The 27,142-nt window shown below is 42.4% G+C and overlaps 1 protein-coding gene across 4 annotated transcripts in view; it reads right to left on the bottom strand.

The window, feature by feature from the left end:
• The window catches only part of UNC93A (unc-93 homolog A), a 53,816-nt gene extending 26,928 nt beyond the window's left edge, over positions 1 to 26,888 (bottom strand). The window contains exon 1 of one of the 4 annotated variants that reach the window (XM_039532726.1): positions 26,814 to 26,888. Coding sequence is in view for 1 of the 4 variants with exons in the window: in XM_039532727.1 (XP_039388661.1) it covers positions 3,113 to 3,124 (12 nt within the window). In the remaining 3 variants the exon portion in view is untranslated. Of the gene's footprint in view, positions 1 to 3,112; positions 3,216 to 5,019; positions 5,115 to 26,813 lie in introns of those variants that run through there. The other 3 variants (XM_039532725.1, XM_039532724.1, XM_039532727.1) reach the window with 3 other exon arrangements.
• Between the last annotated feature and the right edge of the window lie 254 nt (positions 26,889 to 27,142).

Genomic DNA, 27,142 nt, shown 5'->3' with positions numbered 1-27,142 from the left:
TACCAATGAAATCTGATAAGGTTGAGATGCTCTTCATTTTGTACCAAGCTGTGAGCGTCTCCAGTGGGCCTGCTGTGTATCAACCTGACACCCCTTTCATTCCTTCTGTCAGTTTACCTAAGATTAAGTGAGTCTCAAGATCTGAGCCCAACGTGTGTGCAATCTCAGTTCTCAAGCAGGGGATCAACACACTCCTAGCTAAAAGCTCTCACATGGAGGGTATCACTGAAACTGGAGATGGAATGGACCAATTAAATTAATGACTCCATCCCACAGTCAGGAATGTCTGTTCTCTGAGGTGACTATAACTGAGCCCAGGCTTCTCTTAAATCACAACAGACCTTCTGGCTGACTTTTTTTTTCTCAAGTGTTCACCCCTCCCTCTAGCCAGCCACCTTTTACTGGGGTATCTGTTCATTTTAGGCTTTCGTTGAACAAACCCAATAAAAACAGAAGAGCCACCCTAGACCCCTCTATCTCAGGCCACAGGCTGGCTGTTACTTTATTGCCTTTGATCTCTGGCTATGCCCACTAGCTAGTGGATGCAGCTGAGGGAGGGATGAATAGCATTTTGTGGCTCCCAGATCCTGGGTCATAAGACCATAAGAACAGCCATACTGGGTCAGACCAATGGTCCAGCTATCTAGCCTGTTTTCCAACAGTGACCAATACCAGGCACTTCAGAGGGAATGAGCAGAACAGGCAGTCACTGAGTGATCCATCCCCTGTCATCCACTCCCTGCTTCTGGCACCAGCATAGTTTACAGGAGCCCAAGAGCTGCTTGAAACTATCCCTGGCTGCTGCTGGCCCCCACTTACTGAGGATTGCCGGAGCACACTGACATCTGGCCATGCTTTCCTCCCAGATTGTTCCCCACGCTGGAATCAGGCTATGGGGGGAGAGGGGGAATGACAGAACGTAGCTATGCCAACTTTACACGCCAGCTGGAGACATCTGGCTGTTTTGCAGTCCCTTTCCACAGCTGGAGTGTCACACATGGACTAGAATGCGGGCCCAGGATTGTCTTTAACAGCAGCAATTTAAAAAAAAAGAAACTTAAATAGCTCACTGTGTAGGGAGACCCCTTTCCCAGTTACTTGGGTTAGAGCCGCCCTTTCTTGTGGGCTGACTGTTGTCTGAGCTTCCCCCCCAGGCAAAGTCAGCAAGTTACATGCCCCAAATTGGCAAGTTAACAAGGCCCACTTATCTAGCAAACTCCCCTTGTATAACCCATGCTGGCCTCATTATATTAGAGGCAAGGATGCTGGGGTTTCTTTCCAGCGACCAAATTGGGGGTAGGGTGCTGTCAGACCAGAAAAGATTCTTCTCTGTGAAAGGCCAGAAACACCCCACACACTCATCTTCTCGGAATGTCACCTGTGTCTGATTCACTCTCTAAAGATTGTGGCAGTATTAGTCTCCTGAGAAAGGAAGTTAACCCTGCTCACGCTGCCTCCCAGGTCGGTGTTGTACATGGAAAACATAAGGCTGGAGCCTCAAGTAGTAATGGATGATCTGGAGATTAGACTCTTTCAGAATATGTAACCAACACAGGGCAGCATGGCCTGTAACCAAAATAAAAGGGTTCCCAAGCCAGTACTGTCTTAAAGCAACCACTCTCTCTACCTTAAACATCTTCCCCACTCCCCACGCCAATGGGAAGGAGTCTACATCTCCAGTATAATATATTGTGGTCTTCACCCTGAAATTTCTGGACTCATACAGCCCCCAATTCAATATCCAATTAATCTGCTCAGTAGAGTAAGCATCCAGTTAAAATCCAGGCTGCTCAGTCCAGGCTGTTTACAAAATATGGTCTTGTATCACTGTGAAAGCCTGGTCACATGGTTCTGTCTCACACACCTGCTGTGGTGCCTCACTGTTTTTTAAGCTCGGTCAAGTGTGGTGAAATATGGCAGGAATCCCATGCAATAGCCGGCCACCTCCAAGAAGGATCATACCTGCTTCTTGGTTTTAGGGAATGGGCTTTTTGCAGGGTCTCCACTTTCTCTGTGGGTGGAGGTAGGGTAGGCTGAACCTGCCCATTTCCTAGCAGGTATGTAGCTTCTCCTTTCCCAAATTTGCAGGAGTTCAGGTGAGCACTGACTCCAGCCTCCCTCAAGGTCAGTTCCCTTCTCACTCAGATGTGACTGATAAGCAGGACTAAAGATGACCCATCATGCAGATGTGCAGCTGCATATTGCTGGTGGCCATGGAGGATACAACCTATTAAATGCTGAGGGGTGACTAAGTGGAATAACCCAAGTAGCAAAGGCTGTTTTCTCCTGGGAATCAATCAAGCTAGCTGACAGCTGCCAATCAGTGGAGTAATTCTGTCAACAAAGTCAAGGGAGGACAAAGACACTCACAGAACCAGGAGCCACGCTGTGCCCAAAGCTCCCAGCAGTATTAGTTCCCTCCTACCTCCACCTAAAGTTTTAAACACCTCCCTGGCCTCTACCCGACTTTCCATCCCTCTCTCCTCTACCCACAAGTCCAGTCTCTACTTCCTGTCCCTTCAAACACCATCCTTTCTCCTCTCCACAACCTACCCATAGCTATCCCACTTCTGTTCACTCCCCTTTGCCACATCCAGTATCCCTCAACCCCTAGGTCTGTCTACATCTTATCCTGTGTTGTCCCCCTCTCTATCTTCTTTCTATGACACCCACTTGCTTTTCATTCCCCCTCTTTGCCCCTTGATGTATCCTATCATCCCGCCTTGCTCTGCCTCTCCCCAGTCCCATCTCTCCAGCCCCCCTTGTCTTCATCCTTCATCTCCCTGCTTTCTCCTCCCCAGCTCCTCTTCCCCAAGTCCCCAACCCAGTTTCTGCCTCTCAGGCTCCCCTCCTGCAAATCCCTTGCACATCCTGCCATGCTCCTCTTTCTTCATTCCTTGATGTTCCACCTTGCCCTCACCAAGGTCCCCCTCCGCCTTCCCTCTCACACTGTGCATGTCCACACCTCTCCACTCCCTTTACCTATCCCCGAAGGTGGGAAGAGGAGAAACTTCCCCTGCTCTGCACTCAGAGTGAGCTGGTGTTGGGAGAGGCACCTAGCTAGAAAGAGAGCAGAGTGACTGAGACAGGAGTCTCAGCTGTGGCTTCTTACCTGTACATCCATGGGGCTGTGTGGTTCTTACTTGCAGGAGGCTCACAGCATTTGCCACCTCTGCTGAGTCCAGTTGTTCAATTAACTTGTGCTGGTCCTGTAGTAGAGGCTGGGACTGGCTTGGGGCAGGGTGGCTCTCACAAAGTAGGGCTCCTCCCCTGAATCCCACAGAGCCAGGACAAAGAAGCATTTCCTGCTTGCTCAGTCAGGGTGCCAGACTTAATCTTTGTGTCACAGATCCAGTAGGACATTTGGGGAGCTTCCAGCTGAGTTTAAACATGAAGTAGTCTGTTTCTCTAGTATGCGTATTGCATTCACTTCTCTACCTGCAGTAGCTCTCCTCTGCTAAGCTTTCAGCCCATCCATGTCTTATCTTCTAAAACTATCCTGCCTCTGAGCAGTTCACATCTGCATTACCTCTGCTCTTTTGTGTGGCTCAGAACAACTTTATTAATGCCCATTTTACTGGCTCTTGCTTGGCTGCATACAAGGTGACTCTGACTCAGCAGGACCAAGCTCTGCTAAGAAAAAGCACATGCCACTGTTGTGATATGGACCTTTTCTAATGAAAGGAGCAAGCAGTTCCTGTTGGTGAACAACAGAGGCTTGTACCATGGCTGCTCTGCAAAACTCAGTCGCCACTTGTTGGCAGCTCAGGAAATTCACTCAACTGCTTGTTAACATCTCATATGATCACGCCTCAAAATTACTGGTGTACTCATGACTCACTCTCCTCTTCGATCCCTCTAGTGGCATCCTGTCATCTTCGCTTTGAAGTTTAATTTTCTTCTCTTATCTGCAGGGCCACGTACGACTCCACCATGCCTACATCTCTGCCATCATTTCTTACTACTCCTCCCCTCTCTGTGATAATGAAACCAGCCTCACCACTCCTCCTGCACTCATCTCTAAGCCCCCTTCCATGCTGTCCCTAAGCTTGCAACATCTTGCCTGTTCCAGCTGGACAGGAAGTATGGTCCAGCAGTTAATGTCCTAGTTTAGCATCTCTGAGTTCAATTCACTACCACATCACAGAATTCCAGTGCACGTGTGGGCAAGCCATTTTCCCTATCCATGACTGAGTTCCCTATCTGTAAAATGGGAATAATAGAATTTCTCTACTTCACAGGGATCAAAAATTGTGAGGCACTCAGACACAACAGTGATGGAGGAATCATATAAATGCCATAGATAGTTTGCCAGGCACATACCCATGTCAGCAATGCCCATTACCAAACTAACTCAAAAGATGCTATAACACATAGATTCTCAAACTGGGTTTTGTGATCCCCAGAAGAGCCACAAACAGGCTTCAAGGGGTCACAACTCTCCCCGCACCTATCTTTATAGCTAAATAGGAGAGGGGGGAGCCTGAACCATTTTTTAATTAGGATCATGGGATGGAAAAAGCCGAGAATCACTGTTGTAATGTACAGAAACCTCTCGGCCTCCCAGTGTTCTTGGTGATGAGAGCCTGTTAAGAGCTTGAGGTTCTGATTCTCCACTGCCTTGTCCCTAGTGTGGTCATTTACACCAATGCAAAGGGAGTGCTATTCGGGAAGCATTTCATACCCGCTTTGACGGGTGCAAATGACTATGCAAAGTGCGAGGCAGTAGAGACTCCTGCAAGCCTAGTTTATTCTCTGTAGCAGTTGCTCATGTGAGCAGGCCCACTGAGGTACTACTGAATGTGAGAGAGGGTTGCAGAATCAGACACTTAGAATGCAAACTAGTGAAACAAAAATAGGGAAAAAAATGTGATATATGCCTGAGGTGCAATGAAAGGGCTCCTGTAGGGTAAACTGTACATCACAGAAAAAAAGAGTTATGATTAGAGCTAGTCAAAAAATGTTTCATTTTTGTTTTTTCCCCCCCATGGAAGAGTTCAACAAAATCATTATACCCACCTTGCAGAGGCGTAAATGACTGTAAGGTGCAAAGCACCTAAGTGCTGTAGTGGTGGCTGGCCTTACAAATGCTGCATAATGGGAGGAAGATCCTTGCTCATCCCCACACACACATGCTATGTTCACAAGCTAGTCAGACTCTAGCCCTTAGCCATTTGTTCAATTGAATTACCTTTCAGGAGGCTTGCTGTGAATTGCAATTTCAATATTGATGACAGACCTCTTAAAAGCAGTCACTGGAGTCTGTCACTGCAGTGGCAGCAATTTACAGCCTGTTCATCTGAATCAGTCCTGATTTCCCCCTCTGTGCTGTGAGGCTGGCAAACGTTCCTGTGTAGTTCTAATCTTACCCAGATCTAAAAGCAAACAGTCCCAGTGTGCTCATTAGAATTGCAAAACTGTTTCCTGTTCCTTCTCTGTTTGAAACCTTCCCGTAGTTATGTCAGCTCCTGGTGTATGCCCTGAGCTAGTAAAACAAAATAATATTTATGAAGCCACCCCCACCAGGGTGACCAGATGTCCCGATTTTATAGGGACAGTCCCAATTTTGGGGGCTTTTTCTTATATAGGCACCTATTACCCCATCCCATCCCAATTTTTTACACTGACTATCTGGTCACCCTTACCCCCACATAACCTCATCCCTTGCTGATCATGAAAAATAATAGCAATCCTTATTTCCCAAAGAAAGCAGAATCTTAAGATCAATTTTTAAATTGATTCTTTCTTGCATATCTAGTTTTGAATGGCCAAAACACTACAATGCAGTTTACCCATCCCCAGGAAACAGTACTGGGTGATTGGAGACCAGTTTCTCAGCTGCTGAGTTTTCTGGCTGCTGTTGGTAGGGTGACCAGATGTCCCGATTTTATAGTGTCAAAGTTAGACTCAGGACTCACAGTTTGTCAGACCACTCTGTTTTATTAGCACAGCGCTTCTGCTAATAACACCCAGATAATGTGAGCCCCATGCAAGACACAAACTATCTTATTTATACAGATAAAAGGATGAGAACTTAACAAGATAACAAAGGGAGCAGAATCAGATAAGTTTACCTGGGCTAGGCATGCATATTTTATTCCCTTACTAACTACTACCCATCTTCTGTTAATGTTTTGCCATTAGCACCATTGTTTATGCCTAATGTTTCTTTTCCTGGCACCTGTATTTCAACATTTCTTATTTCTGCTTAAAGGTACATACAACATTTCTTTAATCCATTCTTATTTTTACAATATAATTTATTCTACTTTCACAATCCCTCCTTTTGGTCAAGCTTACGCCATGACCAAAATTTTACTGGGTTTTACATATTAACCGTTTTTTTATCTCTTTGTTCATTAGCAATATTTAAAATTATTGTATTAGCACTCTGTTCTGGGGCAGTTACCTGAGTAGCATGCCTTACACAATTTTGGGTACAACAGGAGACTAACTGAAAACATACAAAAATTATTAGGATTCCAAACAGGATAGTCAGGGCTTCCTGAAACAACCAGTTTCCTATGCCAGAGAAATTGAACAGGTTACTTAGCCACTTCCATAAAGAACTCGGCTCTTCATGGGGAAGATATGCGATTTGTTCTAAGTGGCTAGCGTGATCTATTACCTCATTGGTATCATCAGGTATAAACACACAACATTGTTTTCCAATGAGAGCACAGGTCCCTCCTTTGGCCGCCAGCACTATGTACAATGCCTGACGGTTTTTGGAGGGCCACCTGTCGGACCGCCCCTGTTTCTTTGGCCGGGGCTCTTAAAACTTTCTCCAGTTTTAGTTGCCATTATTTTAACTACTTCTTTTAACCTCAGGAGCCTTTTTTTTTTTCTTCCTGGTGTATTACTCCCCCAAGTGGGTTAAAGGAACTGCCAATAGTCTCTTCCCAGGTGTCATTACTGTTCCATATTGTATTAAACGGACGAGGTCCTCCAGTGAGGTCTGGGGAATTGAGTGGGATAGCCAGGACAGGAACATCAGTTTGACAGTGGGCTGGGATGTGGCTGCAGACCCAGCATTTAGAAATATTAAGGGTCTGAGCTATCCACACTTGCTGCTGGATAAAAGAATTGTCATTGTGGACTCCCCACACCTTCAGACACCAACAGCCGAGGAACAGGCACCACATGTTGGAGGCAGGGCCCTTCTGGTTCTGACAACCTCAACTGAGGGAACTGTAGTCACAGTTTTATGTCCACCAGGCAGCAGGCGCTAGGCTCACTACTGCTTTTTCTTGGGCCTTGCTTTAGGTAGTCGTCTGCTTCTGGCAACCCTTTCGAGAACGTAGATTGTAAGGTATTGCAGGCTGTTCCTCTACGTCATCTTCTGGAGTCAAAATTGACTCTGCGTGGTCCTGAGGTGATGATTGGTTCGCTGGGGTGGTGCATTCTTACACGGCAAAGCATGTATTCATGCTGCGGATGCCAGACAGTTTAACAGCCGTCTGGGTAGTAAGCAGTGCCTGATGATTCTTTGATACTCTTTAAGTCTTTTTGCTTCTTTCCTTGACTCTGGCTATAACAATGGCCTTCACACCTTATCTTTCCTGATGCATTCATTCCTCATTCACACAAACAGATTGAGAATACAAACAGTAGTATTTTATATCGAGCAAACAGGCATTGCAAATTAAACCTTGCTAAGTTTTACAATGAATAACCAAGACAATTTACATTGAGACACAGGCCTTCAATGTTTCTCTAATTTACTTAACATAGACACAATAGAGAATCCTGTAAATTTGTAAGTGTAGCCAAGCCCTTAGAGAGGGCCCAATTTGTAATGCATATGGGAAAACAGAATTTTATAGTCCCAGAGGGTCATTTCTTTCTGCTATTCAAAAAGGGTGGCTAGCAGGATGAAATCAAATTATACATTATAAAGTCCAGCTCCTAAATCAAATTATACATTATAAAGTCCAGCTCCTACATATCCCCCTTTTGACACTAAGATTATCAATCGCCAGTGTCACTTCTTATGTAGTAAAATACTGGGAGGTGATTTGGGCCTGTGGCTTTAGCTTTGCATACATTTGTTTTATTTACCAGCATATTTTAAACATTTTAATTAAACACATACAATGTAAAACCAAAAACAATTAGGGGTAGTAACATTAGTATGCCAGTAGTTGTGGGAGACCATCCAGATAATATGAATGGTTCTGTTTCCCACATTGTTTGTTTTTAGGAACTATGTTACCTTTTTAAACAGATAATGGGTAACTGTTTGCCATTCAATGCCAAGACTGATAGAGAACTCAGCTAAATCAGTGCTTACAGTAAGCTGAGACTTTTTGGTTGTGGCAAATAGTAAATGTGATTATTGGTAAACACAGTACTTACATTACATGTACATTCGTCTACTGGTGGGTTGCTAACACTTTTATCCTTTTAAAAGACTTCTTTCCAAGAATTAACACACACATTGCCCGTTATACAATACTTTGATCTAATTATTAATTTTATCCCACATACAGGATCCTAGTGAGGTGTCTTTACTACAGGGCTTTGGAGCAACAGGCATGGATAAGCATACCCACTTTTGAGGAGTCCACTTGGTACAACCTCTAGTGTCCAATAGTTTCCCTTCCTCCCAGCCCACTGGCTTGAGGTCTGAGGTAGCCAGAAGGATCCCAGGTGCAATCTGTGGAGTGGGCTAACTTTCCATATCTTTGCTTCCAGAGCCTGTTGGTGTGCAATTTTAACAACAATTTCTTCACTTAACAAATTTTGTCTTACCGTACTGGAGACATACTGCATCCAGTTATATTGATAGGTATTAAACAATAATCTTTTCCTTTGATTTAACAGATGCATCAAAACCTTAATATTTTCTGATATTACCCAAAACATCTTATGTTCTAAATATCTGCATTTCAGTACATTCCATAGCTATCACAGGATGTTTTTTTTAACTTTCATTTCTGATTTTCTAAAAGACAAAAAACATTTTTCTACCCCTTTCAGGGTGGCATTGATTGTCGCTTAAAAGATTCCTTTCTTTTACAAATACCCTGGCTGATTGCAGGCAAAACAGAGGAATTACCCCCATATTTTCCTGTGGTTTTTTTGTTCTATAGGCAGGCCAGGTTTTAATGGGTTCTACTTTTTAAGAGTTATGGGAAAAGTATTCCACTGTTTAGTTATTAAATTCATGAGGTGGTGGACCTCAAGTTTTTCCTCTTATATAGCAGACCAAGTTTGTAATGTTTTTCCTGCTGTGTTAAGTTTTAAGTTTATTCACAGGTAATAGCTGAGAAGCATCATTACCATATTACCTTCAAGGATTTTTCCAAAAATCATACACACTATACGTTGTTACAGGGGTACTTACTAACATTAAATTTATTTCAATGTTTAATATTAACAGTAACATTTAGCATCAAATCTCTTAAAGGGATCTTGTTATACCATGTCTTTTATTTAGGCAATTTCTTTTGTGCTGGCAGTTTTCACCTTCCTTTATCAGTTAGGTAATTTGCATCAACATAGGCTTGGCTTTTGGATTCAAAGCCATCAGCAGAGCTCAGAGACTCTGTCTTAAAAGGGACACAATCAACTTCCACCAGAGTTTTGATTTCTTTCCACTTTCAACTCCTGCTTACAAAACACACAGAGATCTGAAAAAGAAAACAGTCTATTGCGGCTCTTTTTGGAGCCCTAATAGGATTTTAATTCAGTAGCATATTTCATTTGTATTTCTTTTACCCCTTTTTACAATATACACTGCACATGTCCTAGGGAAAAAGCACATTCCTTCTATATTACAACTTTTTTTTTTTAAACATTAGCCATATCAATTTTTACATACGATGTAACTGTTTCTTTTTTTTTTTTTCTTACAGAGTTTTCATGTACCCTTATCAAAAGTGACAGTCTGATTACACAGAGCCATTTTAAGTCTCAGGGCTTGGCTACACTTACAAATTTGCAGCGCTGCAGCAGGGTGTGAAAACACACCCTCTGCAGCGCTGCAAATTGCGGCGCTACAAAGCGCCAGTGTAGTCAAAGCCCCAGCGCTGGGAGCGCGGCTCCCAGCGCTGTCCGTTATTCCCCACAGGGAGCTGGAGTACGGACAGCGCTGGGAGAGTTTTCTCCCAGCGCTGGCGCTTTGACTACACTTAGCGCTTTGAAATGCAAGTGTAGCCAAAGCCTCAGTGTTTTTAACATTGCTTCTTTTTGTTTTGTGCACCTCACCTCTGCTGTTGCTTCAGAGGGGCACTGTTAAAATTTTTTTTTTTTATTCTTTCACTAAAGCTCTTATCTGCTATTGTTACAAAAAAACAACAACAACAACCAACCAAACAAAAAGACTCCAGAATCTCTCCCTATTCTCCTGATTTTGACTGCCCTATTGCAGCCATGACTTGGTTTTTATTTAAAAAAAACATTTTAAATTTTATAAAGAATCAAGTTACCCCTTAAGGGTTAAATGCTAAATCCCAAAGCCAAACAACACTAATTACCTGTGTCTTGCAAAAAGGTCTGTCAGTTTTGCAACTTTGAATTAAGAGTCAAATGAATTTTTAGTGGCATTAAAAACAAAAACAAAACCAATTTATCTTACACCTACAAAACAGGAGTTTTACAAACCAGATGTGCTGGTTTAGCTTCTTAGAACTTTACATATTTTGACAGACAAATAGATACATACACATTTTCTATTCCTTTGCACTGCTTTGTTTTTACATAGCTCTATATATATTTGGATTATTTACAGGCATTCTTTTGGAAAAGGGCCCATTTTCCCTTCAGAATGGCTGCAAAGAAACCAAGAATTCTCTCTTTAACATGGTCCTTTTTAACATTTTCACAAAGTTTAACTGCTTAATTCTCTCCAGCCTTTGTAGAGTTAACTTTTCACTCTCTTTCCATAAATCACTTGTTTATCTCCCAAAATAACACCTTTATCACCTCAGATTTCACCATTTTAAGTATTGTTCCAGGGGTTCATGCCTGCACTTACTGCTTTTCTTACTGCCAACACTATGCCCTTAGGGCTTCCAACCTGTTTTTCAGTTTTTTTTTTTTTAATCTGTTGCTTGCCTGCTTTTCTGGGCCCGATCCTGCTTTTTGTCCTTTTTACAATGAGATGGGAGTATTAAGGGGGTTGGATCGATCCGGGGTGGGTTTTTGAGAACGGGGTAAGGGGAGCGCTCGGTCTGGTGGTGGGAGAGGAGGCTTTTAATAAACCTTTCAACTTATTATTTTAATATTTGAGAGAGGCGAGTTTTTTTTTTTTTTATTTTGTCCAGCTACGATTTGCCTCTTCCCACCACTGAATGAAACAATTAACCTCTTCTTTAGCCAATTTAGTTTTAGGTTGGCCGAGTTTGTCATTTAAGACGTCCACTCGGTCTTGTTCCAAGATTTTAACAGTGGCCACTGAGTTTTGGGATCCCCCTGAGTTAGCCTAGACCATTTTTCCAGAAATTTACAGGAGTCCGGACCCTTCTTACAGGAGTCTGGACCCATCCTAAATATATAAAATGAGCCGGCTCGTTAGGGAACTGTCCTGACTTAGACGTCTGGTTACCCATACAGGAGGACTTCACACACCAATCGCACAAGAAGGAAATTCGGGTTCGTCAGAGCAACACACAAAAGGAGCCCACAGGCTACTGCCTCAATCGCCCTTGCTTTCACACCAAGGCTTTTATCCAAAGTGTGGTGCGGCTGCGATTGTGCAGATTCCACTCACTCAGACCGCGGGGACAGGAACCCCTTGGTCGGCCGATCCCCGGACGGAGATGGCACCCAGACTCAAACACTCCACAGTAGGACGGATAGACACAGAGACAGGACAGTCCTCAGTCCGGACAAAACACAGAAATAATTACCTGACCAGATTCCTGATGTCAGATCCCGGGATCCCTACCAGAACAGAGTGGGAACCAACAGGTTCAATGGCGTAGACTTCACTGTGGTCGTGCACCTTTCCGTTCTGGTGGAGGACCGCTCGGGCCAAATGCCCAGGTGCCGGCTTCCACGGTCGTCCTACAAAAACAGTCAGGAATCACACAGCCCCAGTGAAGACAGTTGCCATCTCGGTGGAACCTCCAAATTGTCAAAGTTAGACTCAGGACTCACAGTTTGTCAGACCACTCTGTTTTATTAGCACAGCGCTTCTGCTAATAACACCCAGATAATGTGAGCCCCATGCAAGACACAAACTATCTTATTTATACAGATAAAAGGATGAGAACTTAACAAGATAACAAAGGGAGCAGAATCAGATAAGTTTACCTGGGCTAGGCATGCATATTTTATTCCCTTACTAACTACTACCCATCTTCTGTTAATGTTTTGCCATTAGCACCATTGTTTATGCCTAATGTTTCTTTTCCTGGCACCTGTATTTCAACATTTCTTATTTCTGCTTAAAGGTACATACAACATTTCTTTAATCCATTCTTATTTTTACAATATAATTTATTCTACTTTCACAATAGGGACTGTCCTGATTTTGGGGTCTTTTTCTTATATAGGCCCCTATTACCCCTCACCCCTGTCCCGATTTTTCACATTTGCTGTCTGGTCACCCTAGCTGTTGGGCAAGTGCCCACTGCAGTCTTCTTTCCAGCTCTCAGAATACTGTGTCCAGATGGTATACATTTGGCGATTAGGAAGCATTCTAAGGGCTTAAAGTCAAGTAATGGACCCAGGGGACATACAAGTATATCCCAATTTTCATGCCCAAGTAGAAGAGCATGTCCACTGACCCTGGATGACCCAACTCGAGGGTTAGTGGGTAATTAGTTCTCCATGCCTGTTCTTTTCTTGGTATCTGCTGAGGCTGCCAGTTGTAATGGTGAGTTCATCAGTAGGCAACCCAAACAAGACTTTAGCTCGCTTTACCTAGACCATTGCACTGCAATGTCAGGCAATATTGGTAAATAATTAGTGTCAACTCTGGTGGTGTTTTGTGTATGTGTGACATAGACACTTGTCCAGTCAGAAAGGCCTACAACACATCTCAAATAAGTCACCAAATAATTTTTGGGATGGTAATGATTTTCAGTAACCCTCGGCCTAATAAACTGAGTTTTTAAAAGGTGAAACGCTCTACATTCCATTCCCAGTCCCTCAGTCATTCAATGACTCCTCTGAAACACCCCATGTATACACGTTTTAACATTGTATCATGTTTCTGGAAGCTCAGGCTGTGACAGATATGGCAATTTTGTGCAATCTCTTTGGGAGAGCTTACTGTATTAAGTTTATGTGTCATTGTAAGCCCGGGATTGCATGTAATTCATCAGTTGAGGTATTTCCAGTAAAGATATGGAGGTGTTAGTTCCGTTATACAAGGCACTGGTAAGACCTCATGCGGAATACTGTGTGCAGTTCTGGTCTCCCATGTTTCAGAAGGATGAATTCAAACTGGAACAGGTACCGAGAAGGGCTACTAGAATGATCCGAGGAGTGGAAAACTTGTCTTATGAAAGGAGACTCAAAGAGCTTGGCTTGTTTAGGTAACCAAAAGAAGGCTGAGGGCAGCTATGATTGCTCTCTATAAATATATCAGAGGAATAAATACCAGGGAGGGAGAGGAATTATTTAAGTTCAGTACCAATGTGGACACAAGAACAAATGGATATAAACCGACCATCAGGAAGTTTAGACTTGAAATTAGACAAAGGTTTCTAACCATTGGAGGAGTGAAGTTCTGGAACAGCCTTCCAAGGGGAGTAGTGGGGGCAAAAGACATATCCAGCTTCAAGACTAAGCTTGATAAGTTTATGGAAGGGATGGTATGATGGGATAGCCTAATTCTGGCAATTAATTGATCTTTGACCATTAGTGGTAAATATGCCCAGTGGCCTGTGATGGGATGTTAGATGGGGTGGGATCTGAGTTACTACAGAGAATTCTTTCCTGGGTGGCTGGCTGGTGAGTCTTGCCCACATGCTCACGGTTTAGTTGACTGCCATATTTGGGGTTGGGAAGGAATTTTCCTCGAGGGCAGATTGGCAGAGGCCCTGGATATTTTTCACCTTCCTGTGCAGCGTGGGGCACAGGTCACTTGCTGGAAGATTCTCTGCACCTTGAAGTCTTTAAACCCTAATTGGAGGACTTCAATGACTCAGGTATAGGTTTGATACAGGAGTGGGTGGGTGAGATTCTGTGACCTGCGTTGTGCAAGAGGTCAGAGTAGATGATCATAATGGTCCCTTCTGACCTTAAAGTCTATGATTCTATGATTAATTCCATGGGGCAGGGTAATCACAGCCCCTCCAGGAATTCAGAACAGTGGGGGATGATTAGGCAAATTCACTCAGGATGTAACACCTCCGGAGAAGTACCATGGGGGAGGCTTACATATAATAGCTCAAGTTGAATTCTTCAGAGACCAACAGACAAAGAAAGGATTTTAAATAGCCTGAATTTAAACTGACTCAGGGCCTCCTTTCTGATCTTGCAAATGGACAGAACATTCTATCCGGGGGAGGGCAATCCTTTCTAGGAACAATTAGAAGGCCTTTGGCCCCATAAGACTGATGGTTGACCTCTGGGAAGCTTTTAGCATGCATCTCAGAAATTGTATTGTTTTTATGTTTTTTCTGTAATGCTTTTTCCTTAAGAATAAATATGATTGCTTATAAAGGGCTGTATGGTAATTTATAACTGCTGGAAATTATGCTGTTCATAAGTCTTCAGAGGGAAAGTGACGCACAGACACTGGCCTGGCTAGGCAGTCTGGCTTGATGTGGGTAACACAGTGTAGGCAGGGAACTGTGCAGCCTGAAAAAGCCCTAGTCAGGAGGGAGAAAAACATGGGTCTCTCCTCAACAGAGGTGATGGCTGAGGAGCTGGGAACCTAGAGTCTGTGCAAGTGCAGTTGCCCCGAACAGAGACACTGGCTTCCCCTTAGTGTTTTCTTATTAAGAACCACTCGTGGAGCCTGATAAACCACCCACTGAAATCAATGGAAAGACTCCTGTTGACTTCAGTGCAATGGATCACGTCCTTGATATGCTTGTGTCCATGGCTTGCAGCAAGTAGACTGCTACGCTGACAAATGCCTGTGATACTCTAAACATTGTTGGAGCAGCATTAAGTTCCTGTAGGATGAGTGGTGGGGCAGTGTCAGAAGCATATGTCTAGAGACCCTCCAAGCACTTCTGGAGGCAACAGTCTGTGAACCAGCTCGGAAAGACTGTCAGAGCAGCATGAGGGAAACCACAAAGCAGCAGCCAGTTTCCAGTTAAACCACTTTCATTAACCTTCACAGTCGCTGTTTGGTAGAAGAGAGATGTTTACTGGATTCTCTAAAGCCAGTGAGCCAGAGCATTTGTTGGTGGCTACTTTAAGAAGAAATGTTGCTATGAATTATGTAGATTTGCATATAAACATAGCTTCTGGCATGTGTACTGAAGTAGTCAAAATATCTATGTGCCATTATTCAGCATTAAGTGGATGGATATGAGAACAGCAGCAGTTCAAAATGTTGGGAGGCTACATCTGTACAGTATATGAAGTCATTCATAAGTTCAACACAAGCAACGTTGTGGGAGTGATCTCCAAAGCAGAAATCACAAGTCTGTAACATTTTTCTTGTTTGTCCATTCTTTTGCAATGGCACTTCTTATAAACCAAGGCCTTCAATAGGAATTCTGCCCACATATTAGATGAAAGAGGGTGTGGGCCAACCCATGTGGGCATGAGACACTTTCTTCCAGTCACTAGCATTGTTTACACTTAATACAAGCATGATTCTCTTCGCCCTTCAGATTTAAAGTGGTCACATTTCCTAGCAAGCAAAATCATGATGTGATTTCAATAGATTAGTTAAAAATTTCTCTAGCAATAGTTCTGATAATTTCTAGAATGTTTGAAAATTGAGGGTTTGAAACCAGAACCTGCAGAGCTAAAATATGAGCCTCAACCGCTTGAGCTAAAGCACTTAGCAGTAGGCTCACTAATCTCTTATATGAACTAGTCACTAGAGAGGAAAATGGCGCCACGTTTTCCAAGCAAGGGTTACATGTGCACAGATTCAAATCGTATGGGACAAAACTGATCAAAGCCCTCCACATTTTAAATAAAGGGGGAAGGGATTCAATTACTCTGTACCTGATGGACACATGATGAAATGGACAAGGTGCAAAAGAATTATTGTGGAAGCTGGGGTCTAATGTACATCACCCACTGTGGCTAGATATCACATATAATCTTGCTGGAGAAGTTTTGCTTTGGTTTAGGGATAATGTAACTGATATATGGTGGTTTCAAATTTGTGATATAACTATTTTATATGGCTATGTTAACCTAAAGTGGTTTGGATTTTAGCTCTTTCTCCCTCTGTTTAAAAACATATATAATTTAAGCATAAGTGGAACAGAGAATATCTTCTATGGAACTTGAAAAAGAAAAAAACCCGCAGCATTAACTGAAAAGAGGATCCTCTGCCTCAGTATCCAGGCAGACTCACCAGCTGAGTGCCTCCTCATTTGCATACAGAAGCCTAAGTCCACATGTTCTGTAAATGCTAGGGACAGCTGGTGGGTGTGGGGAGATCACCAATCCTGGGTCTCAAAGCTCAACTCAGGCTGCTTTAAACAATTCCTATGTGGCTATGCTCAAAGGGACTGCTCTACCAACTGGGGATCACTGGAGGGCAGTATACTCAGGCCACACCCTCAGAATGTCCCTCTGCAATGGATCCTGGGAGTTGGAAAGCAGTAGACTAGATATCAGCTCTGTGCCACCCAAGCATGCCCCCATGCCAGGAGAATCCCCATTTGGGAAGAGCCACTGGCTTTCTTGCCCTTTTGCACTGCTGTTGGAGCAGCACAAAGGACCTGGAGTGGAGCTCAGGATTGAACTCTGAGGGTATGAAATACTCCGTGTTTGGGATTGAAATCAATGGGATTTAAGCATGTATTTAAAGTTAAACACATATTTAAGTGTTTTGCTGAATCAGGGCCTTGATCCTGAGCTTTAACTATTTTTATTTTCAATTCTTTTCCATTTTTTAAAAGTTCAAATTTTAGGTACAGCATTCCTGTGGTGACTTACTTTTATTAAGATAAGTGTTTTGGCAGTACACATATATCCTAAGACCAGGAGAAACAGATTTCAACTTGGGGCAATGGGTTGCAATAGGAAAACATAATTTAATTTATGGTTTAAAAATGGACAAAGACATCTGATTTAAGTGTTTAAATTGGAGCAGAGCTCTTCTGAAAATCTGATCCAAGAGCCGGTGTGTCAGAGACAACATTCCTAATGGGTTAGAAATAAGGTGATTTGTAGCTTTCTCCCATTTCTTTCTTGTAAATGTGAGTCATTATTGTCTCCTCTTGGACTGTCACCCACAGAAAGTCCAATGTGGAGTTGCTTGTATTCAATAGATGACAGTCAATACGTGAACTGGTTTCTGGCTGTAAAATTGACTCTAACAATTTAGAGACACTGAAAATCTGTAGATCTTTGGGGGAGGAAGTAAAGAAAAATCAAACTGTGGTATACTGTATATTTGCTGTAGACCTCAGAACAAAGAAAACAGCTTTGTGGGACAGAAATAATTCATTATTGCTAACCTCCATTTGTTTCAAAGTGTTTTGTAAATGTATTTGTCAATGCTCTTTAAAAAATCCTATGCGGACTGACTCATGCTTCTCTGCACCAGAGGAACAAAAAGAAAAACACGCTGGGTCAGATTCTGCTACTCTTGCTCATGTAGTATAGCATTCAAGTCAATGTGACTATTTATGAAGGAAAGTGGTTCCCAGCATAAATAAATATATCAGATGGGGGGCATTTTGCACAGGGATTGGTGCATTATAAAAATGTAAGATAAATAGGTAGGGGCAGGGGATTATTTAGAATGGAATGCATTATAATGTTCATGTATCTGAGGGAGTGATAGCACTTGGTTTGAGCCAAGTGATAGTGGACATTATGGTAGCTTCCTCCATACAGATTTGCTAACAAACCTCAGTCCTAACCCAGGAGACCCTATTATTGTGATTTTTTTTCTGGGCATGGACTACCAAGGTTTCCAGTCATGGAGTGGCTGTGTGACATGGAGAGGCTTGTTAAGTTACAATATATATATAGACTATTCTGTCACAATATGACATTTTACAAAGCTAGAGATGTCATTGCAGAGAGATTGGTGCTTGTTTTCCGAAATCCAGCTTGAAAATGTTGAAAAGTAATTGAGTAAGTATATTTTAGAGATGAACATATATTAAAACCCATGTTATGACCCCAAATCTTGATCTGGACCTCAGATCTGAGTTCACAGCTTGTACTTATTTAATGGGCTGTATCTAAATGCTGGATCTGAATGTCCAATTCTTTGACAAATTCTGGATTCAGATCCAGATGTAGAATTAGTATCTAGGGTTTGGTTCAGGCCCATTTCTAGTATTGTTTCCCCAAGAAACCTTTCCATTACAAAAAGTTGGAGCAAGGGTAATTTTCCAGTGGATCACTTTAATGTATTTAGAAGAAGGTCCAACATAAAGGGATTTTAGGAACACAAAATGCCATGTCGCACACTAGCCGCCGCCTTCTTTTTTTTTTTTTTTAAAGTTCTAAGTCTTTTTCTCTATCCTCACAGATTCCTTCCTTCAGAAAAGATCTAGGTATTTCTTGAACTCATTTAGGCTCTTTGCTTCAATCATGTCCCTGGTAATTTACTCCATATATTATCCTTTCTGAGAAATGGCACTTCCCTACTTGTTCTGAAAGACAAATTCTTGACTAAGTTCCATCAGTTTTACACAGGTGATTCTTGAGGAGCCACACCAGCATAATACTGACATAATACTGTGGATAATCTGGCCCTGGATTTTTACTTCTTTTTAATCCTCCCCCATCAGAACATCTTTTTCATAAACTTTGAGTGAAGAGCTGATAAACATAGAAACTGAACATAACAAATAGCAGGGTTAGTCAACTTGTCAGCAAGGTATGGAAGCAAACTTGAACCTGGAAATCTGCTCATTCAGCATCTGGGTCAGTTTAAGTAAAAACTAGGCAAGGCAAATTATCAAAGGGATCTCTGGCCCATATGACCTTGTCCTTTTCTCTAAAAACGTTCTGTGAAAATCTATTTAGTGTCATGAAGCATATAAAATGTAAAAGCTGCCTTCCCAAGACTCAGAAGTCTTAGATTTAGAAGTGCATCAGGAGAGGACTAAGGAAAATGAAAGCCAGATGTTACTTCAGGAGCTACAAAAACAGCATGATCATCCATATGGTTCCATGAAACTTCAAAAGATGGCTCAAGGTAACAGGTCGTTACTGTGTCTCAATGTTCCGTATTTGGAGCTAAAATAATACTTCCTACGCTTATCCTTTAATACAGCAACTCCATTTCTAAAACGGACCGTATAAATCCAGTGATCTGATTGGCCACTGACTAAGCTATTGAGAGGTCAGCAGGAAAGATTGGAATTCATTTACTCAGTCACACAAAATATCACTTTGCCCAGTTTCAAAAAACAAATTTTAGTGGTGAGGAATGAGCTGTCAGATGAAAGCAGAGAATAACAGTTTTGGAAGTTTTAAAAGCCTTTTTCTGTCTCTTCAAGAGCGGGATATAGATGGGGAGCAGAAAACTGTATGTCAGGAAGACAAAGGTGAAAATGTGTGTGGAACAATTTCTTTTTTGATAAATGACTCATAACAGTTTTAAAACTCCCCTGTGCTGGAAAGGAGAGTTGACAGCCCACTGGAAGGACCTGGCTTCATAGTTATCAGAGGGAGATTTGGAATACTTAGGTTCCCGAGAACAACAGGCTCAGATCCTGACAGAGTGATATAACATGCTTCTGACACACACCAGTGCTGGAAAGACAGAATGAGTTTATTTCTTGGCTCCAGTCACCTGACCTGGGTCAGGGATTCAATGGTTAATGCCTGTCAGATGATAGAAGGCAATACTAGAACAAGTGGAAAAAATGGGAAAATGTATTGTGAAAAAAATTGTCCCTTTTTTCACCAAAAAATCAAAATTCAGATTTTTTCAGTGAGCTCTGGTCAGTATCACACATCTTACTGTGTCCAGGGCTTTTAGGTGAACCCTTAAAAACCTGTCCGCCCTTTATGGACCTGAAAGATCCCAAGATACTTTTGACAAGAGCAGGCATTTACTCCATGACTTTGACCAAAGAATCATCCATTCCTCCCCACAAATCCACAGTTGACTGCTGGTTTCCCACCCAGAGGTGGCTGCATTTCAGAGGAGCTATAAGAAGATACATTACATCAAAGGTGCTATGTATTGGTGCAATATTATTACTCCAAGTTTCCTGGGCATAACTCAGGTCTGGGGAAAAAGAAGCTGTTGTTCTAGAGAAATGGGACCATTATTCAGAACTGTTGTTCTACCTCCTCTAATGATGTGCAGAAATTACCTGGGTAACATCAGTTTGTCAGTGAGACAGGCAGGAAATCGTTTATTTATGACAAGAATAGTCCCCATGCAACCCCATCAGCTAAAAGCAGATTGTATTGGGTGTGCATCTGGCCAGAATTTGAATCTGACTGTTTAATGGGAAAGTCACCATGGAACAATGAAAATACATTTTTTTTAAAAATGTAAGACAAGGCAACAGACTCCTCCAACACTACCTACTTGCCTAATTGCTCACAGTGCTAATGGAGATTATGCATTACATCACCTCTGCCAATCCTTGGTAACTCACAAAGTACTTTAGCAATGCTTTAGAAATTGAAACACAAGAGAAAAATTATCCATATTTTTTTTCTTGACCTAAATCTCCCATCCAGCAGATGTTTCAGGCTAGATTGCAGGGAACTGGAATACAAGTTATCTCCTCACTGCACAAGTAAATGCATTCAGGCACTCCAGGTCACGCATTGCATTATGTAGTGTAATACATCTCTGGTGCTTAAGACTCCAGTGCACACCCCGTCATGTGTTGTTATTAATTACCTATAACACACACAAGCACCAGGGGAACTGGGACACTGTGCAAGGCAGTGTCTGGTAGATCCAATGAGTTAGTGCTCTGATTAAATGAGATGAAGGTCACTGAACACAGTAGGCTGCATTCTCTACTTGATGCATGCTCCTAACTCCCATTCATAGCAATCGAGGGGAAGCTGTATTGCTGGCCGGACTAAGCGAGTCTGATGTGGCAAGTTTGTTGTTGTGAGTGGGAAAGTTCAGGATTATTTTCCTATACAGGGCAGATCCCTCCAGGTGTCAATTAGCACAGTTTCAGTGAAGTCAATGGGGCAAAGCTGATTGACACCAGCTGAGGATCAAGCCCATACTATATAAATATGTACGCCAATTTTCCTGTCTGATTTACACCTCCTAGAAACCAAATTAAGTCAGTGGGATTGCATGAGTTGTAAGTCCAAAGGGTTACTGTTTTTTTCAGAACCTTTCCCCTTTCCATTAATTGCAGTCATAGCCAATCCAGAATTACTCCTAGCGTAAATGATCGCCTGCTCTTGCAGTATGTGTGTTAGTTAAAGATAAAAGGAGACTTAACTGCACATGGTAGAGCTGCCCAGAAGATTAAACTCTCCTGTAAGGTTGTGTGAGGGAGGGAGTAATTTATGTATTTGTAAATTGTGGTATGTAACCACGGGCCTGCATTGCTGCCCTACCCCTGGGGAAGCTCTGAGAGGGATAGTGTCTCAGAGAGAATGTGCAAGCAACAACATTCCCTGGGATGGTGCCACCTGCTTCCTGCAATGTACCTCTGCAGGTCTGTGAGGAAGGAGAAAGGAGAACCAATGTCTCCTCTGCCCCTTCTTTGGGATGGACTCTAGGGCATAGAGCGAGGTTGACTAAAATAGGTTGAACAAGTTGAGTCTGGAGGAAGGATTGAAACTGTGCAATTCCCCTCATGCCAAACCCCAGTCTGTTCACGTGCCTTGCTTAATGGGGTTTCAACCTGTGGTGCCATCAGTGGAACCCACAATCTTTTGACATATGCATTATTTTCTAGCCTGTATTATTATTTCTTATGGGCATTATGGTAGCGGTTAGGTGCCCTAGCCAAGATCAAGGCCCTATTGAGACAGACTCTGAACAAACACACTGTAAGAAACGTTATTTGCTCTGAAGAATTTACAATCTAAATAGACAAGACAGACAAAGAATAGGAGAAAAGAAATATTATCCCCATTTTATTCACGGCAAACTGAGGCAAAAAGATTGTGATTTGCCCACTCTCACAATGGAATATGGTAGGAAAAGTCAGTAGGCTCCACATACTTAATGTATCCTGCTGGTGCGTGTGCAAGTTGGAAACCTCTCACAACTCATGTCCTTTCTTAGTATAGGTCTGATTGACTAAATGCAGCTCGTTTGGGAAGTGATACTACCTACAATGCTTTTAAGACACCCAGAGTTTAAAAGGCACTATATATAATCCAGTGCTGTTCTTGTTTATGTGCTCTGTGCCTAGTCACGCATAATCTTCACCAGATAGTGTGTGGAACTTGTTCTTGATTTTCATATGGCTGGATACTTAGAAATCTTAAGCAGGCAATTTCTTATCTCCAGCTTTGTTTGCCTACTTGAAATTGAAGTCTCCAGCTAAAAGGTAGTTAACTGTTTGGTTGGTTGGTTGTTTTTTTTCCCTAAAGAAGCTTAGCTAGGTTGTGTTTATCTCACACCTGAAGGTTTTACATTTTCTGGTAGACTTATTTTCTTCTCTCACAGAAATGGGTTTGAGCTGCCCATGTAAAAACGTATTCTTTTTAATGAACTATCATGCCTTGGGTGCAAATAAAAATCAAACCATTTGGGTTTAATGGATGTTTAGTAAAGAGATGTGCATGGTATATAGGCTGAGTTGGTAGCACCATTCCAACAATGGATCAGTCTGAACAAAGATTTGTGCGGTTTCATTCCCTGGCTGACTAAAGCTATCTTCAAGCATTTAGGCTGCTTTGTCCCACCTTCATGAAAACACAGGCAGTATTACCAATCCAGAGTATTCAAAAATCATGAGATTGGTTTAATAAATAATAATAGTGACACCTAGCTTTTGTATAGCATTTTTCATTTGTAGATCTCAAAGCACTTCACAATCTTTAATTTATTTATTGTCACAACACCATTGTGAGGTAGGGAATTGCTCTTATCCCCATTTTACAGGTGGGGAACTGAGGCACAGAGAAGCTAAGAGACATGCACAAGGTCACACAAGAAGTCTGTGGCAGAGCAGGCAGGTGTTTTTGGTTTTTTTGTTTGTTTAACATTAATAATTGCTGGGTTTTATGTGCCTTCTGGCTTTTTGAAACTTTATGGTTCACTTTTTCTTCACAATTATGAGGGCTAGAAACTTTGTTTTTTACAATGAAAGCTGAGTTTCTCACATAGTCATGTGACTCCAGGAACTGGGATCTTAAGAAAAACACCAAATATCATGGAGTTAGAAAAAAAGACACCCCCTAGCATTGTTTGGCTGCTTTTTGCAGCTTAAAAAATAAACACACTTTCCCCCCCCAAACCCAAACCAAAACAGAAAAACAACCCTGTGGTGGTATGAAAGAAACACGTGTGTACTATACAGGCCTTTCCTTGTAATGCTCTGTTTCAAAAGCCATGTTATTCAAGAGCTGCTAGACCAACCAGCCTGACACTTCCAAGCTACTTGTCTCTCTAAAGGTAGCAGTGTGGGAAGCTTCCCTGATCCGGACATCATGTTCCAGTTAACAAGAGTCAATCTCCCCTCCTGCCCATATCTAAACAATTGAGGAAGTTGAACACAAAGTTATGTGGTCAATTAGTCAAACACAACATTTCAAAGGACCTCTTGACCTCCCAAAACTGGGCAGGAAAGTGGAGCGATGAAGCAGAACAAGTAATAAGAGAACTCTACAGGTTTTGCAATGCCTTGCTCCTTCAGCTAGGTTCTGCTCTCACTTGCACCAATGATGGTTTATTCCAGAAAGTACCCTCACAACTCTGGCAGCAAGCTATTAAGTGAACTCAAGCAGTGAAATGCAAACTAACGTATAAGGACAACTTCCCTGAAAACCCACTCTTTGGCTGAGGGCAGCACACTGTTCTCTCGCAACTTCTGAAAACGGCTGGCCTTACAAATTAACCTTTGCATTGGTCTCATACGCTACACTTTGCAACAGGGGTTTAAAGCTGCTAACAGGAACTGCCCCTTGAGAACAAGGACAGTTGGTGAAGACAGTAACAGTCATCATTTTTCTCCAGGTGGCTTCTGTATTCTTTTTTATTTCTGTTACATTTTCCTCTGGAAATTGCATTAGTCTGTTTTCCTGTGTCTGTTCTGAACCTTCCTTAATAATATTTTATCAGTGTCTCCAGTTATATGTCAACAGTTATCTGAACGCAGAAGCCCAGTGTAGCGTTCCTCATTTTCATTTACTGTGTCAACAGATGCATCTCACTCATGCATAACTTCGCTTTTGGAAAGGTTCTCAGCACTTATTACATGCTTTCCAATGTATTTCATTTCTCTCTCTCAGCTGTATCCATTATTCCTCCACTTACAGTAAATATGAAATGTTTTTATTCTTTAATGCCTAGCCCCGTTTGGGCTTTTGCCTTAAACCTGATTGCTTTTACGTATGTAATATGTGTATTCATCAGCATTTGATTCACTTACTTGAGCTGGTATCTGCAACAGTTCACTGGCCAGGCTTACAACTCAGAGTCTGGGGCTCACACGCCCAGGTTAGACTGTTTTTTTATTATAGGTAAGATTATTAACAGGAAAGTTGTACATTTATTGTATTTTATATTAGAGGAGATTGCAAAAAGGTCTACACTCCAGTAACAATCAGAATGCTGATCTGGATTCTACTCCAGAATATATCAACATCAGAGCCAGTTTGGGGATCCTTCAGTAAGACTACTCAGAATGTTTGTCCACAATAGCCCAAAAGCTTTGACTGCCCTGGTACAGCAGAACGAGTCAGTCATTCTAATGGGCAACCACTCAGCAACTATCCTAAGTAACCCGCTTACTTCCCTTGGTGACAGAGATGAATTACTTTGGCAGTTTTATGGGGTGACATCTGTTTCCCCAGATGTCCATGGTGGTGGAGAGAAGCCAAGTGCTGACTCATTTGCTTTATGACGCTGCCGCTCAAAGTAAAATCTAACACATTTTTGATGTTGGGTTTAACGAAAACGTCAATCAATAAAGCACCTACAAGCAATAAAAGGTTTTTGCAATGGAAACACCCCCTACCCTTTAAAAGACAATTCCCCACTATGATTGTTCATAGCATCTGAAAACAATTTATTGACCTGACCACCAGATGTCATTGAAGTATCAGTTTGAGAGGAGTTAGTTGACATTCTTGGACATTTCTGGAATAATCATAATAAAAAAAGAATCCAAGGAATAAAGGGAAGCCCATCTGTGTTTTACAACCAGAGTGGCACAGCAAAATAATGCCAACTGTGTTTATTGGCTCTGAAGCAAGTTGCAAATTATTTTTGCTGGTCTCTTTCCAGTGTAAATCCAAGACCCAAGGCAGGCTAAGCAGTATTAAGAGCCAGGAAGCATCACTATTGCAGCCATGAAATCCAAGCAACTAAAATTAGGTGAGTGAGTGACAGAAAGGCTTTGGTAGGGTACACCGAGGGGATATGAATTGCTGACCTCTTCAGAAAGCAAATTTCACTAAATGTACTTGGTTTGGTTTTACTTAGTTAATCTGATGCTAGGAAAGAAGCTTGTCAGCCTTTGAGACTTAAAGTCCTCAGTTTTATGGTGGCTTACCACACTGCTCCCATTAGTGTGCTTCAAACCTCAGCTTGAGGCACCTCTAAGGCTTTGGCTACACTTACACTTCTGGCAGCGCTTTGAAGCGCTAAGTGTAGTCAAAGCGCCAGCGCTGGGAGAAAGCTCTCCCAGCACTGTCCGTACTCCACCTCCCTGTGGGGAATAACGGAGAGCGCTGGGAGCCGCGCTCCCAGCGCTGGGGCTTTGACCACACTGGCGCTTTGCAGCGCCGCAATTTGCAGCGCTGGAGAGGGTGTGTTTTCACACCCTGCTGCAGTGCTGCAAATTTGTAAGTGTAGCCAAGCCCTCAGAATGCGTGGAGCTGGTTGGATCGCCAAGTGTCAGAGGAATTGGGGACAAAGTATTCCCAGCTGAGGGGTCTAGCTGCAGAATGAATTTCCAAGAAGGTTAGACAAATGCAGAGTCTAACCACCTCCAGGAAATGCTGCACAATCTTCCTTATTTGACAAAGCTTATCCACCATAACCAGAATGCTATTCAGCATGTACGCCCTTGGGAGCAACATGCCCACTCTTTGGTGTCCATTACTCCACTGTTATATAATCAGTAACACCCTTTCAAATCATCAATTGATTTGAGTGCCATCAAAATTCACAGGGCATCAGTACACAAATCAAGCTCAGAAGCCAATTACATTGATATTCTCTTCCTGAAGGATTTTACTTTGCAGACAATTTATTCATATATCCCCATGAATAAATACAGGAGGCCTGATTCTCTAGTCTTGCACCTTGTGTTGTTATTTACCCCTTTCCAAAGTGGGGTAAAATGCTACCATTCTTCTCTGACAGCATTTTACACCCACTTTGCACCAGTGCGAATGAATACACAAGATGCAAGGCAGTGGGGAATCAGGCTCAATAAATACAGATACCAGTTGCCACTCCAAACACACTACTAGTAGTAAATCTTTATATTATTGTAGCACCAAAGGACACAGCATCCTGTACACCACTAACTCCTGTGGTAGATTGTAGCAAGGGGCATGCACTCTGTCTTGGAGATTTCTCCATGCAGGTAAGCACATTTTATGGTTACTTGAAAAAAAAGTCTTACCATGATTTCTTAGCATGCATTGGGCTCTGCAGTGGATTCTCCGGAGGCAGTAGCTTTGTTAATTTTTTCAAAGACCTGTCTGGGAGTGCACAGAAGACGTCCTTACTACAGTACACATATCTCACTGCATTTAGGCCAGATAGGTAAACTCTCAGGGCCTGATTCTCCTCTCTTACCAGTGAATATAAGGAGGAGTCTGGCCCTAATCCAATGCCATTTGAAGTGTGAGTGCCATTGAAAATCAGCTTGTGTGCTGCCTTCGGCACGCGTGTCATAGGTTGCCTACCCCTGGCCTGGACTTTAAAACACCCTTATTAATTGTCTGGTCC

The sequence above is a fragment of the Mauremys reevesii genome, linkage group 3, assembly GCF_016161935.1.
Source record: "Mauremys reevesii isolate NIE-2019 linkage group 3, ASM1616193v1, whole genome shotgun sequence".
Classification (NCBI taxonomy): Eukaryota; Metazoa; Chordata; order Testudines; family Geoemydidae; genus Mauremys; species Mauremys reevesii.
This window is presented reverse-complemented; position numbering and strand designations above follow the sequence as displayed.